The sequence below is a fragment of the Diceros bicornis genome, chromosome X (genome assembly GCF_020826845.1).
Source record: "Diceros bicornis minor isolate mBicDic1 chromosome X, mDicBic1.mat.cur, whole genome shotgun sequence".
NCBI classification, from domain to species: Eukaryota; Metazoa; Chordata; class Mammalia; order Perissodactyla; family Rhinocerotidae; genus Diceros; species Diceros bicornis.
Window position 1 is genome coordinate 46,034,989 of NC_080781.1, and position 12,678 is coordinate 46,047,666.

General features: G+C 42.4%; 1 protein-coding gene across 5 annotated transcripts in view; it reads left to right on the forward strand.

Moving 5' to 3' along the window:
* Positions 1 to 12,678, forward strand: part of PHF8 (PHD finger protein 8) — a 103,120-nt gene that overhangs the window by 36,010 nt on the left and 54,432 nt on the right. For 4 of the 5 annotated variants that reach the window (XM_058535922.1, XM_058535921.1, XM_058535920.1 and 1 more), the window contains 5 exons: positions 4,734 to 4,821; positions 5,179 to 5,285; positions 6,882 to 6,973; positions 9,796 to 9,885; positions 11,749 to 12,051. In XM_058535922.1, coding sequence (XP_058391905.1) covers positions 4,734 to 4,821; positions 5,179 to 5,285; positions 6,882 to 6,973; positions 9,796 to 9,885; positions 11,749 to 12,051 — 680 coding nt within the window. The remainder of the gene's footprint in view (positions 1 to 4,733; positions 4,822 to 5,178; positions 5,286 to 6,881; positions 6,974 to 9,795; positions 9,886 to 11,748; positions 12,052 to 12,678) is intronic. The other variant, XM_058535923.1, reaches the window with a different exon arrangement.

The following is a 12,678-nucleotide window of genomic DNA, read 5'->3' on the forward strand; positions in this document are numbered from 1 at the left end:
TTACTCTTCTGTTGTTCTTTCTTCCTTCCTGGTCTTCCGAGATACCTTCTTTTATTATTTTGTTTCTGTTTAGAATTTCAGGGTAGGTCTGCTGGCAACAGATTCTCTTAGTTTTCCTTCATCTGTAAATGTCTTATTTCCCTTTCATTTTTGAAGAATATAGAATTCTGGGTTGATAGTTCTTTCAGCACTTGAAGAATGTTGTGCTGCTTCCTTCTGGCTTCCATGATTTCTGATGAGAGTTTGGCTGTCATTCAAATTGTTTTTCCCCTATATGTGTCATTTCTTGCTACTTTCAATATTTTTTCTTTTTTCTTTAGTTTTCAGCAGTTTTCTTTTTGTGAGGAAGATCAGCCCTGAGCTAACATCCATGCCAATCCTCCTCTTTTTGCTGAGGAAGACCAGCCCTTACCTAACGTCTATTGCCAATCCTCCTCCTTTTTTCCCTTTTTCTCCCCAAAGCCCCAGTAGATAGTTGTATGTCATAGTTGCACATCCTCTAGTTGCTGTATGTGGGACACTGCCTCAGCATGGCTGGACAAGCGGTGCGTAAGTGCTTGCCCGGGATCCGAACCTGGGCCACCAGTAGCGGAGTGCGTGCACTTAACCGCTAAGCCCCGGGGCCGGCCCCTCAGCAGTTTGATTATAATGTGTCTTGGCATGGAATTCTTTGAGTTTATACTGTATGTGTTCACTGAGCTTCTTGAATGTATAGGTTTATGTCTTTTGCTATGTTGGTGAAAATTTTAGCTATTATTTCTTTGAATGCTTTTTCATCCCCATACTCTAACTTCTTTTCTTCTACGTCTCTGATTATATGAATGTTATATATTTTGCTGTAGTCCCACAGGTCCCTGAGTTTATTTTTCTCTCAGTCTATTTCCTCTCTTGTTCATATTGGGTACTTTCTGTTGTTCTGTCTTCAAATTCTCTGATTCTTTTCTCCATTGTCTCCATTCTTCGTTGAGTCCATCTGTTTCATTATTTATTTCGGCTATAGTATTTTTCAATTCTAAAATTTCCATTTGTTTCTTATTTGTATCTTTATTTCTATTTCTTTTTTTTTTGTTTCAAGCATGTTTGTAATTGTTCATTGAAGCATTTTTATGATGACTTTTTAAAAATTCTTGTCATATAATTCTAACATCTTTGTCTAACATTATATTGTATAATTCTGGATTTTCTTTTCTATTGCACAGATCTATTTGTCTATTCATATATCAGTATCACATTGATTTGATTACATTGGTTTTATAGAATGTTTAATATATGGTGAGATAAGTCCCCCACCCCCCACCCTCCTATACCCATCTGCTTTTCTCTTTTATAGTTTCCTATTCCCAGGCACTTATTCACCTATCTTTGAATCCTTTGCCAGGTCTCACATAATGCCTTTCTACACTGGGCACTTAGTAACTGTTTGGTGAATTGAATTTGCCTACCAGAGATTTGAGTTGGATTAATTTGCAGCCTGGTAGAAATTCCCACAAACTGGGTGCAGTCTACTTAGTTCCACTAGGTGCAGTCTACTTAGTTCCACAAGCATTGCGTGTCTGCTGTCTGCCCCAGCATTGGGCTAGGTGCTGGAGACAAAAGATCAATAGGCCATTTCAGTATACAGTAGTCTCCCGTTATCCATGGAGGATACGTTCCAAGACCCCCCAGTGGATGCCTGAAACCATGGATAGTGCCAAACCCTATATATACTATATTTTTTCCTATACATACATATTTGAAGTGCGACAGCAAAATTAGCATGAATTTCTTTTTCCTTCCTCACAATTTCACGGATAGAAGATTCATTCTTACCATAAATCTTAGCAATCTCAGCATACGATTTTTTTTTGCTTTCCTTATTAAGTTGAGAACTTTCACCTTTTCACTTAAAGGAAACACTTTATGGCTTCTCTTTGGCACATCCGAACTGCCAGCATCACTACTCTTATGCTTTGGGGCCATTATTAAGTAAAATAAGGGTTACTTGAACACAAGCACTGTGATACCTTGGCAGTCTGATAACCGAGACAGTTACTAAGTGACAAATAGGCGAATAGCATGTACAGCATGGATATGCTGGACAAAGGGATGATTTACTTCCCGGGTGGGACAGAGCAGGATGGCCTGAGGTTTCATCATGCTACTCAGAACAATGCACAATTTAAAACTTATGAATTGTTTATTTCTGGAATTTTCCATTTAATATTTTCAGACTGCCATTGACCATGGCTAACTGAAACCACGGAAAGTGAAATGGTGGATAAGGGGGGACTCTTATAATGATCTAATAGTCACAATAGGGATATTCACCAGAAGTTTTGGGAGCGCAGAGAAGACCGCTTAGTCTAGCCAGAGGTTTGTGAAAATCTCTCAGAAGAATGATACCTGAAGAGTAAGTAGGGACTGACCAAGGAAAGAAAGGCAGGAAAGACCTGTCAGACATAGGGAAAGACATCAGCAAAGCAAGGTTATGTGAAGCAGTTTATGGATGCTGAAGCCTAAAGACCAAGGGCTGGGAGCAGATGAAGCTGAAAAAGTAGGCAGGCTGAACTTACCCCAGAGGCAACTAGGGACCATTGAAGGTTTATTTGTCTGTTTATTTAATTTCTAATGAAATATTTCAAATGTAGCAAAAGATATAGAGAATATTATAATGAACAATTATGTGTTCATAACTAAAAATATAAAATATTACAAATATATTTGAAGCCTCCTGTATACCTCTCCTCAGTTACATTCCCATTCTTCCCTCTCAGAGCTAGCCATTGTCCTGAAGTTGGTGATTATCATCCTCATGTATTTTTATCCCTTTATTACATAGGTATGCCCCACTAAGCAATATATAGTATTGTTTTACGTATTTTTGAATGTTATATAAATGGAATCATATTAGATGTATTCTTCTCAATTTACTTTTTTCTCAGACTTTATGATTGTGAGATCCATGTTGATATATGTAGCTGTCGTTCATTCATTTTACTTGCTTTCCAGTATTCTGTTGTATGAATATACGGCAATTTATCCATTCTCCTGTGGTTGTACATTTCATTGAAGAATTTTGAGCAGGGGATGACATGGGCAGATTTGTATTTTAGACATATCACTTAGGGTTGGGATGTGGAGGATAGACTTCAGAGGTCAAGATTGATGTAGCACAGTTTTTGTAAACACTCTGGACTCAGGACCCCTTTATACTCTTAAATGTTATTGAGGATCCAAAAGAGCTTTTATTTATGTGGTTTATATTTATCAATATTTACTATATTATAAATTAAAACAGAAAATTTAAAAATATTTATTCATTGAGAAATAACAATAATAAACCCATTACGTATTAGCATAAGTAACAATTTTTATGATAAATAAGTATTTTCAAACTAAAATTTAGTGAGAAGAGTGACATTTACATTTGTGCAAATCCTTTTAACGTCTGGGTTAATAGAAAATGACTGAATCCTCAAATCTGCTTCTGCGTGTTGATATCATGTCATGTATCCTCTGAAAAACTCCACTGTACACCCGTGAGAGAATGAGGGTGAAAAAGACAAATAACATCTTAGTATTATCATGAGCATAGTTTTGACCTTGCATATGCTCTGAAAGAGTCTCAGGGAGCCCTAGGATTCCCTAGACGACACTTTGAGAACCGCTGATGTAGAGGAGCGAGTTTGGAAGCTGTTGTGAGTAGCGTAGGTGAAAAATAATGAGAGATCTGAAGCCAAGGCATTGATAGGGTGGATGAATGGAGAAGGGGAGATGAGTATGAGAGAAATTTAAGAAGAAAACTGTAAGAAGAAAGAGAAAAAAAAAATTTTAGAGGATTCATAACGTATATTTATTCTTTAACTTATAAACAGCATTTAATTTGTCCTTCAAAAGTTAATTATAGGGGCCGGCCCGGTGGCGCAAGCGGTTAAGTGCACGCGCTCTGCTGCGGCGGCCCGGGGTTCGCTGGTTCGGATCCCGGGCGTGCACCGACGCACTGCTTGGCAAGCCATGCTGTGGCGGCGTCCCATATAAAGTGGAGGAAGATGGGCACAGATGTTAGCCCAGGGCTGTCTTCCTCAGCAAAAAAAGAGGAGGATTGGCGGATGTTAGCACAGGGCTGATCTCCTCACAAAAAAAAAAAAAAAAAAAGTTAATTATAATTAGTGACAGCTTTTCTCAGATACATCTCTCATGTCCAAGAAAGGGGAAGAATTTAGCCCATGATTAAAAAAACACAAGACGAGATCCCAGAAGGCAGTGTAGGGTCTAGGGCAAGGAGAATAATTGAGTTCCAACTAGGTGCATGCTTCACAACCAACCTGTGAAGTGGATATTTAGCTAGAAACAGCAGAATTTGAACTCATGTCTGTCCAACATAAAAGCTCTTTATTTTATTAGAGCAGAGTTAGAAGGGGTAGTCATGGCAAGGAGGTGATGCCCTTCTTAAGAGACAAGAGAGAGGATGGGTAAGGCAACAGATTTTGAAGTAGAGAGGAGCGAAGTAGAAGGAGTTTATTAACTTCATAGGTTGGTCCAGTTCAGGGTTATAATGATGGCAGACTTGGCCAGGATGGGTGTTGGGAGAGTGGAGGAACCTAGAATGTTTTGAGTCAGAGGAGCTTAGAATGTTCTGAGTCGCTACCAGGCTGGTTGCTCTAAGGAGTTGTGTTTGAGCCGAGCGAACAGCAGAGATGTCCGAAGGAAGAATGGCCCTCTGCCAGCTATGATTTTGCCTTGTTACAATGCAGGATGGATCCATGCTGTGCTTACCCCCGTGGACTGCCTTGCCTTTGGAGGGAACTTCTTACACAGCCTTAATATCGAAATGCAGCTCAAGTGAGTCCTGAAGCTGTGGTGATCCCTAGTTGGCCATTCCCATTTGCTACAGTCCTTGGGTTCTCCCCTATAGTGAGGAGTGCAGCATAGAAGGAGACGAGATCATCAGAAAGGAATGGATACTGGTTCCTGATGATGTTCAGTCTGAGGATGAATACCTCTTCCTCACTTAGTAGTTAAATGACTTTGGGCAAGTCACATAACCTTTGAGCCCGTTTCCTAACCCATAAAGTAGGGTCTTACAGGGTAGTTGTGAGGATTAGAGATAATGGATACAGAGCATCCAGAACAATACCTGATACATAGCAGGTGCTGAGTAAAGGGGATCCTTGTTATCGTTGTGCCTTCTTCCTCCAGAGCCTATGAGATTGAGAAGCGGCTGAGCACAGCAGACCTCTTCAAGTTCCCCAACTTTGAGACCATCTGTTGGTATGTGGGAAAACACATCCTGGACATCTTTCGAGGTATGGAGTCCTTTGCCAACTGTCCCTTTTGCCCTGCGCCCCTGAGTGTGTTTGCGTGTGCGCGTATGTATGTAATCATCACCTCAACCAAGATACAGTACTATTCCATCACCACAAAGATCTCCCTAGCACTACCCCCTTTATAGTTTCACCCACTCTCTCCCCCTGCACTATCCATAACTTCTAGAAACCACTGATCTGTTTTCCATCTCTTTGATTTTGTCATTTCAAGAAGGTTATAAAAATGGAGTCATACAGTATGTGATGTTTTAAGATTGGCTTTTTTACTAAGTGTAATGTAGGGTAGAGCATGGATTTTAACTTTTTTATTTAGTAAAGGTCGCTGAGAAGATTAGATCACAGTGAAATTATCCCTGTTTCCTGCCAATTAAAGTAAGAAACTCAATCTGGATAGTCTCAGGGTTTCCTGGATATGCATCCCATGGGGACAAGGCCCAGTCCTGACCATCCTGGCATCATTATGTTGGTTCCCGGGTATCAGCCCAGGTGGAAGCCAACCTGCTGGGTTTCCTCTTTCCTGGTCTGCTCTGAAATAAAGTGGCCCCCTTGCTTAGACCTGAGATTCTTCAAGGTGACTTGGCCAGAAGGAATCAGTATCTCAGAGTTACAAAGAACCTCAGAGGCCAGTGAGTACAGTCACCTACCCAATACGTTAAGCCATTATTCTGCCACCTAGACAGATGGTCACTTAAATGTTCAATCAGAGGCTGGATGACTAACCATTTATTACCTGTTCTGAACAGCTCAGTTCGGTAGAAAATTCTTTATTGAACCTAAATCTGGCTGTTTATCATAACCTCCTCCTGGAGTAACTCAGGACAAGGGCATTAATGGCCCTTCAGATCTATGTAGGTGGCAATCATGGTCCTCCTGAGTGTTCGCAGTTTGAAACCCAAGGGGCAGGGTAATGTGGTGGAAACAGCGCAGGCCTCGAATTCAGATATACGTGGTTTCAGTCTTGGCTTTGGCACTTACTAGGTGTGTACCCATGGTTAAGTCTCTTAGCCTCTCTCAGCCTCAATTTCCTGAACTATAAAAGGAAAATAATGATACGTGGCTTACAGGGTGGGTATAAGGATTCAATGAGATATATGTTAAATGCCTGGCACGTAGTAGGTACTCATTAAATGAACACTGTGGGCCGGCCCCGTGGCTTGGTGGTTGGGTGCGCCCACTCCGCTACTGGCAGCCCGGGTTCGGATCCCGGGCGCGCACCGACGCACTGCTTCTCCAGCCATGCTGAGGCCGCATCCCACATACAGCAACTAGAAGGATGTGCAACCATGACATACAACTATCTACTGGGGCTTTGGGGAAAAAAAGGAGGAGGATTGGCAAAAGATGTTAGCTCAGGGCCAGTCTTCCTCAGCAAAAAGAAGAGAATTGGCATGGATGTTAGCTCAGGGCTGATCTTCCTCACAAAAAAAAAAAAAAACGAACACTGTTATAAGACCTGAGAGCTTGAGTTATGCTCAGAACCTTGAGCATTTTCTCTAGTTGCCTAAAAAAAGTAACAAGTCTTTCACTTCCCTGCATGGCTTCATTGACACTCTGCCTTCTTCTTTCCCCCTTTAGGTTTGAGAGAAAATAGGAGACACCCTGCCTCCTACCTGGTCCATGGTGGCAAAGCCCTGAACTTGGCCTTTAGAGCCTGGACAAGGAAAGAAGTAAATATACTTACGTCTCTACCTCATCTAGAGTTCTGCCCTCAGTAGGGACTGGCTTTGGGAGATGCTTTGGGGAGGTGGAAGAGGCCAGGGAGGCTTGCGCTCCTGGGGTTAGAGTGGAGGACTGGGCTAGGACTCCTTGGATTACGTTTTTAAGCTTTTCTTCTGATTATATAAAAAGTAATACATGCTTACTCTAGAGAATTAGAAAAATACAGGAGAGTGTAAAGAAGGAAAAACATCATCTGTAATTTTAACACTCAGAGGGAATTAACATTAACATTTGGGTGTATTTTCTTCTGGTCTTTTTTATATGCATTTTAAAAACATAATTGCTATCTCCCTGTACATACAATTTTGTATCTGAATTGGTTGGCTTGTCTTAATTTTCCTGTGTCACCAGAGTTCTCCATAAACATTTAATAGTTACATGATATTCTTTTGCAGGGATGTACCATCCTTACCTAACCACTTGTTTATTGTGGCTTCCTTTTTATTTATTTGGGAGGTAGTTATAGAAAATCATGCAGTGAGTATCTCTTTGCATTGGTCTTTGTCCCTCATCTCTTGATTATTTCTTCAGGATAGATTCCTAGAAGAACAATTACTAGATCAAAGTATATGAAAAAATGTAAGACTCTTGATGCATACTGCTACAATGGCTTTTTAGAAATATACTAATGGGGCTGGCCCCGTGGCTTACTGGTTAAGTGCGCGCGCTCCGCTACTGGCGGCCCAGGTTCGGATCCCGGGCGTGCACTGACGCACCGCTTCTCCAGCCGTGCTGAGGCCGCGTCCCACATACAGCAACTAGAAGGATGTGCAACTATGACATACAACTATCTACTGGGGCTTTGAGGGAAAAAAAAGGAGGAGGATTGGCAATAGATGTTAGCTCAGAGCCGGTCTTCCTTAGCAAAAAGAGGAGGATCGGCATGGATGTTAGCTCAGGGCTGATCTTCCTCACCAAAAAAAAAAAAAAGAAAGAAAGAAAAAAAGAAATATACTAATATCCATCTATCCAATTGAATACTAAACAACTATAAAAGAGATTAAGTAAGCTCTCTATGTACTGATTTGGAAAGCTCTACAGAATTTGTCAAGTAAAGGTGTAGAACCATGTGTACAGTGTGCTACCTTATGTGTAAAAAGGGGGAAAACAAGAATTATATTGATATGTGCTTGTATTTGCCCAAAGACACAATCTGGAGGGATGCAGAAGAAACTAATAAAAGTGGTTGCCTGTGGGGGTAGGCTAATGGGACTGATGGCAGGGACAGATATATATTGAGGCTTTTCAATATATATCTTTTTATATTGTTTGATTTTTGAACTATCTGAATGGATTACCTACTCAAAATGTTGAATGTTTTTAAAAAAACAATTTTAAGAAATGTAAAAAAAGTAGAAGAAATATCAATATATTCTCTTAATGCTTCTGATACTTCTTATAGACTCTTTCCCCTGCATACAGTGGCCTAAGGAGACCTTTCAGCCACTGTAGGCTTAACTTGCACAATCTCCCCATTTCCCGTTACCAGCCTGCCCCTCAGCTATCCTTGGATTTCATGTTTTGGGCCTTCTCTTGCTCCCTGGACTCACCTACAGCTGGGCCTTAGCCTGTGATTCTGTTTCTCCACACCCCTCAGGTGTGGCTACCTTGGGTTTCTCCTCTGACCAGCCCATGAAGTGAACTTCAGAGAGACTCTATCCTGGGAACATCAAAAGGGAGGGAGGTAGGTGGGTCCTAAGCATTCATGCCCTGGGCCAGGATGGCCCCAGGGACCAAGGGATGGCCCCAAACAGCGTGGCCAAAGGGAGCTGGAGGAGAGTAGGACACAGATGTGAGGAGCCCACACTCATGGAAGAAGAAGTCTTTTGTGAAGTGCAGACCACTTCCATGGGAGGCACTCCCTCACCTTTCCTGAGCTCCTGGGCTGGGAGGAGGGAGCTATTAAGATTATCCAGCTGGGTCACATGGGTTCTCAGCCCCCACCCCTGCTCAGCCACCAAAATAAATTCCAGATGGATTAAAAGAGTTAAAGGAAAAAAGAATCAAACCATGGGAAACAAGAAGGATATGCTGAGGAATTTTTATCTGTCCTCTGAATACAGTAGTGAAGTGAAAGCCGGTGGAAGAAATCACAAAGGGAAAGCTTGAGAGATCTGTCTACATAAAGATGTAAATCTCAAGGACTCAAAAAGATTGCAAACAAATTAAAAGAGAGACAACCAACAGGTCTCTCCCTGGGTTGCTGTTAAGCTAGCTATGGGCCTGTAGCTGCTCAGCACTGAGTTCTGTCTTCACAAGTGGAGAGGCCAGGTGGTCCCCAGGGATCTCCCTGAGGTCCTTGACTTGTTAAGTGGTGTGGCCCAAGCCCACAACTGAGTTCCTCACACCTCTTGACACTGTCCTTTATCAAATATATGTTTTGCAAATATTTTCTCCCAGTCTGTGGTTTGTCTTAGTTTTTATTTTTTATTAAGTCCGATTTATCAGTCTTTTCTTTTATGGTTCACGCTTTTTGTATCCTAAGAATCTTTGGCTAACCAAGGTCACAAAGATTTTCTCCTGTTTTCTTCTAAAGAGTTTATAGTTCTAGATTTTACATTCAGGTTTATGATCCATTTTGAATTTGTGTGTCTGTGTGTATGGTGCAAGATATGGATTGAGGTTCTTTTTTTGCACATGGATATCTAGTCGGTCCAGTAGCATTTGTTAAAGAGACTATGCTTTCTTCATCGAATTGCTTTGGTACCTTTGTCGAAAATCAGTTGTCCATTTATGTATGGGCCTGTTCCTCATGACTTTTGTTTGACAGGCTCTGCCAGACCACGAGGATGAGATCCCAGAGACAGTGCGGACCGTACAGCTCATTAAAGATCTTGCTAGGGAGATCCGCCTGGTGGAAGTAAGAAACATGGGGGCAGGGGAGGCGTTTGGGAAGGGCTCGAGGCTCAAGTGGCAGGTCAGGTTTTGCAGTTGGCATGAGAGCTCAGGGGAAGGGTTGGGAAGACCCCACCGAGGACCCTATTCATTCATTCATTTATTCATTCATTCAAATAATTACTGTGTGCCTCCAGTGTGCCACACACTGGGCTAGGTGCTTAGGATACATAAATGATGCAGTGGCTGTCCACAAAGAACTCACAATCTAGTAGAGGACCCTGGGCAAAGTTAACCTGTCTGACCCTCAGTTTCCTCATCTCTAAAGTGGGGATAATTATACCTACTCAAGGGTTATTAAAAGGATTAAATAAGGTAGTTGAGGTTGAGCACTAAGTATAGTGCTTGGCACACAGTAGGTGCTCAATAAATTCTGATGGTGGGTCATGGTAGTGGTGGGTGGTGGTGATCATAGTAGTAGTTGTTGTTGTTATTAATATTTTGACTCAGTCTCTGCGTTCTGCAAAATGACAGTTCTCCTGGGTTGAAGATGATTACAAAGCCATGTTTCAACAGGTGGCATATACCATGAGGCAGTAAGGGGTAGTGGTAAGAGACTCAGAGAAACTTGGGTTCTGGTTCCTGTTCTGTCACTTGCAAGCCTTTCAGAGCCTCAGTATCCTTATCTGTAAAGTGAATTTAACTACCTTTTCATAGTTTTGTTAGGATTAAGAGCTAATGTATGTAGAGCTCCTCACACAGTGCCTGGCAGAGTAAGTACTCAATAAATGTGAGCCATTATTAATAGACTTTGCAGCAAAGAGAGAACTCAGTGTGGGCTGGTGAAATAGCAGAGGCACCACAGGAGAGTTGGGCTTGAGGAAGTTTAAACTTTCCTCTAGCTCAAAAGCTGTCAAGTTCCATTTAGCACCCAGGATGTAGGCACTAAGTCAATGCTGAAGGGTGATCAGAGTGAGCTACTGAGAAGTTGGGCTTCTAGTCTAGCCTTACTGCCTGCAGCATGTGTCACTGCCTACACCATAGCTTACCTTGTTCACCTCCTACTTCATTCTCCTCCATTCCCACCTGTCAGAATCCTTCAGGGTTTAGTTAAAAGGCCTAGCTTTTCTCTGGTTCTTCCTGCTTAAACCAGTTTTGTATACACAGAACTTTGGGCTGGTTGGAAGAGGACTTAGAGATGGATCATATCTGGTCCATTGGCTTTCAAATGTTTTAAAGCAATGTAATCCTTTTTTTCAAATGAGATCTTACGTTGAATCCCAATATATACAACCAAAGCATAGCTGCTATGAATAAGATGAAGGCAGGAGGCTTGGAGCTCCACTTGTTCCTCTTGTTTGCCTTCCATCTACCTCCAGTCCCCAGAACTCCTCCCAAGAAGCTCAAAGGAGCCACAGGACATCTTTGGTTCACCTTTCCAGTCTAATTTTACAGCTTATCAAACAGAGCCCCAGAGCGGTCAGAGCAATTAGCCAAGATCACAGAGCTAGCTAGTAGTAGAATTAGGACTAGGACCTCTCTCCATCTCTCAAATCCTATAGTCCTTAGAGTTGGAACCACACAGTTTTGTACTCAATTATTTTCTGTCATGTCAGCTGCTCTTGGAGTCTTTTCTCTCCAATTTTGACAGTGGTGCTGGGCTTTTCCTCTGCTCGTCTTCTCCTTACTCATCAATGGCTGGGTAAAGAAAATGCCACCCAGTAAATTCTTGATGACTCATTGTGCAAAAACTAGGGTGTGCATATGTGGAGCATCTGTAAGCCACTTCCATGGCAGTACCACCAATGCCATGAACAGACCTCTGCTCTTAGCATAGAGAGAACCCTTGAGTAAGCTCTAACCGCCTCATGTACTAACACTCTTGTAGGATATTTTCCAACAGAACGTTGGGAAGACGAGCAATATCTTTGGGCTGCAGAGGATCTTCCCAGCCGGCTCCATTCCCTTAACCAGACCAGCCCATTCCACTTCAGTATCCATGTCCAGGCTGTCACTGCCCTCCAAAAGTGGTTCAAAGAAGAAAGCCCCGAAGCCCAAGGAACTCTTCAAGAAGGCAGAGCGAAAGGGCAAGGAAAGCTCAGCCTTGGGGCCTGCTGGCCAACTGAGCTATAATCTCATGGACACATACAATCATCAGGCACTGAAGACAGGCTCTTCCCAGAAAGCAAAGGTGGGTGCTGGCCCATGGGTTCAGCCCAACCCTTTTGGGTCCCTTGGAAAAGCAGGGTATCAAAAGGAGGCTATCCTGTTTTCCCACCTCCCTTAGGGCCCCTGATGTTTGGCTACCAGTCCCACTCATTTAATAGGCATTTATTGAGACCTTGTCTGTGCTGGGCACTGTGATAGGTGCTGTGGACATAACCCTCAAGAGGCTGACAGGCTAGTGAGAAAGATAAACATAAAAACAAATGAGTGCAATGAAGTGTTGTGGATGCCACAATCAAGGGTGTAGATGGGACCCTGAAACACAGAGGGGGATGATTCTACTTGGGTAGGGGTGATGGTGAGAAGCTCGTCTCAGAAAATGTGACACTTGAGCTGAATCTTGAAATGCTGAGATGGCAATGACATTTGAGAACATGGTATATGAGTGTCATGTTGGAGTCTTGAACAGGTCCTTGAGAAAAGCCCTCCTCCAGGGCTCCACCTTGCTTCAAGATTGTGGTGCCCTCCATGGGCATGTGAGGATGTTCCCTCCTCTTTTTAGGGAATATGTTTTACAAGATTGATGGGTTTCTCCTGAGCCAGCCATATATTCTCAACCTCTTGCTCCTGTGATCATTTGGGGTGGGAGTGG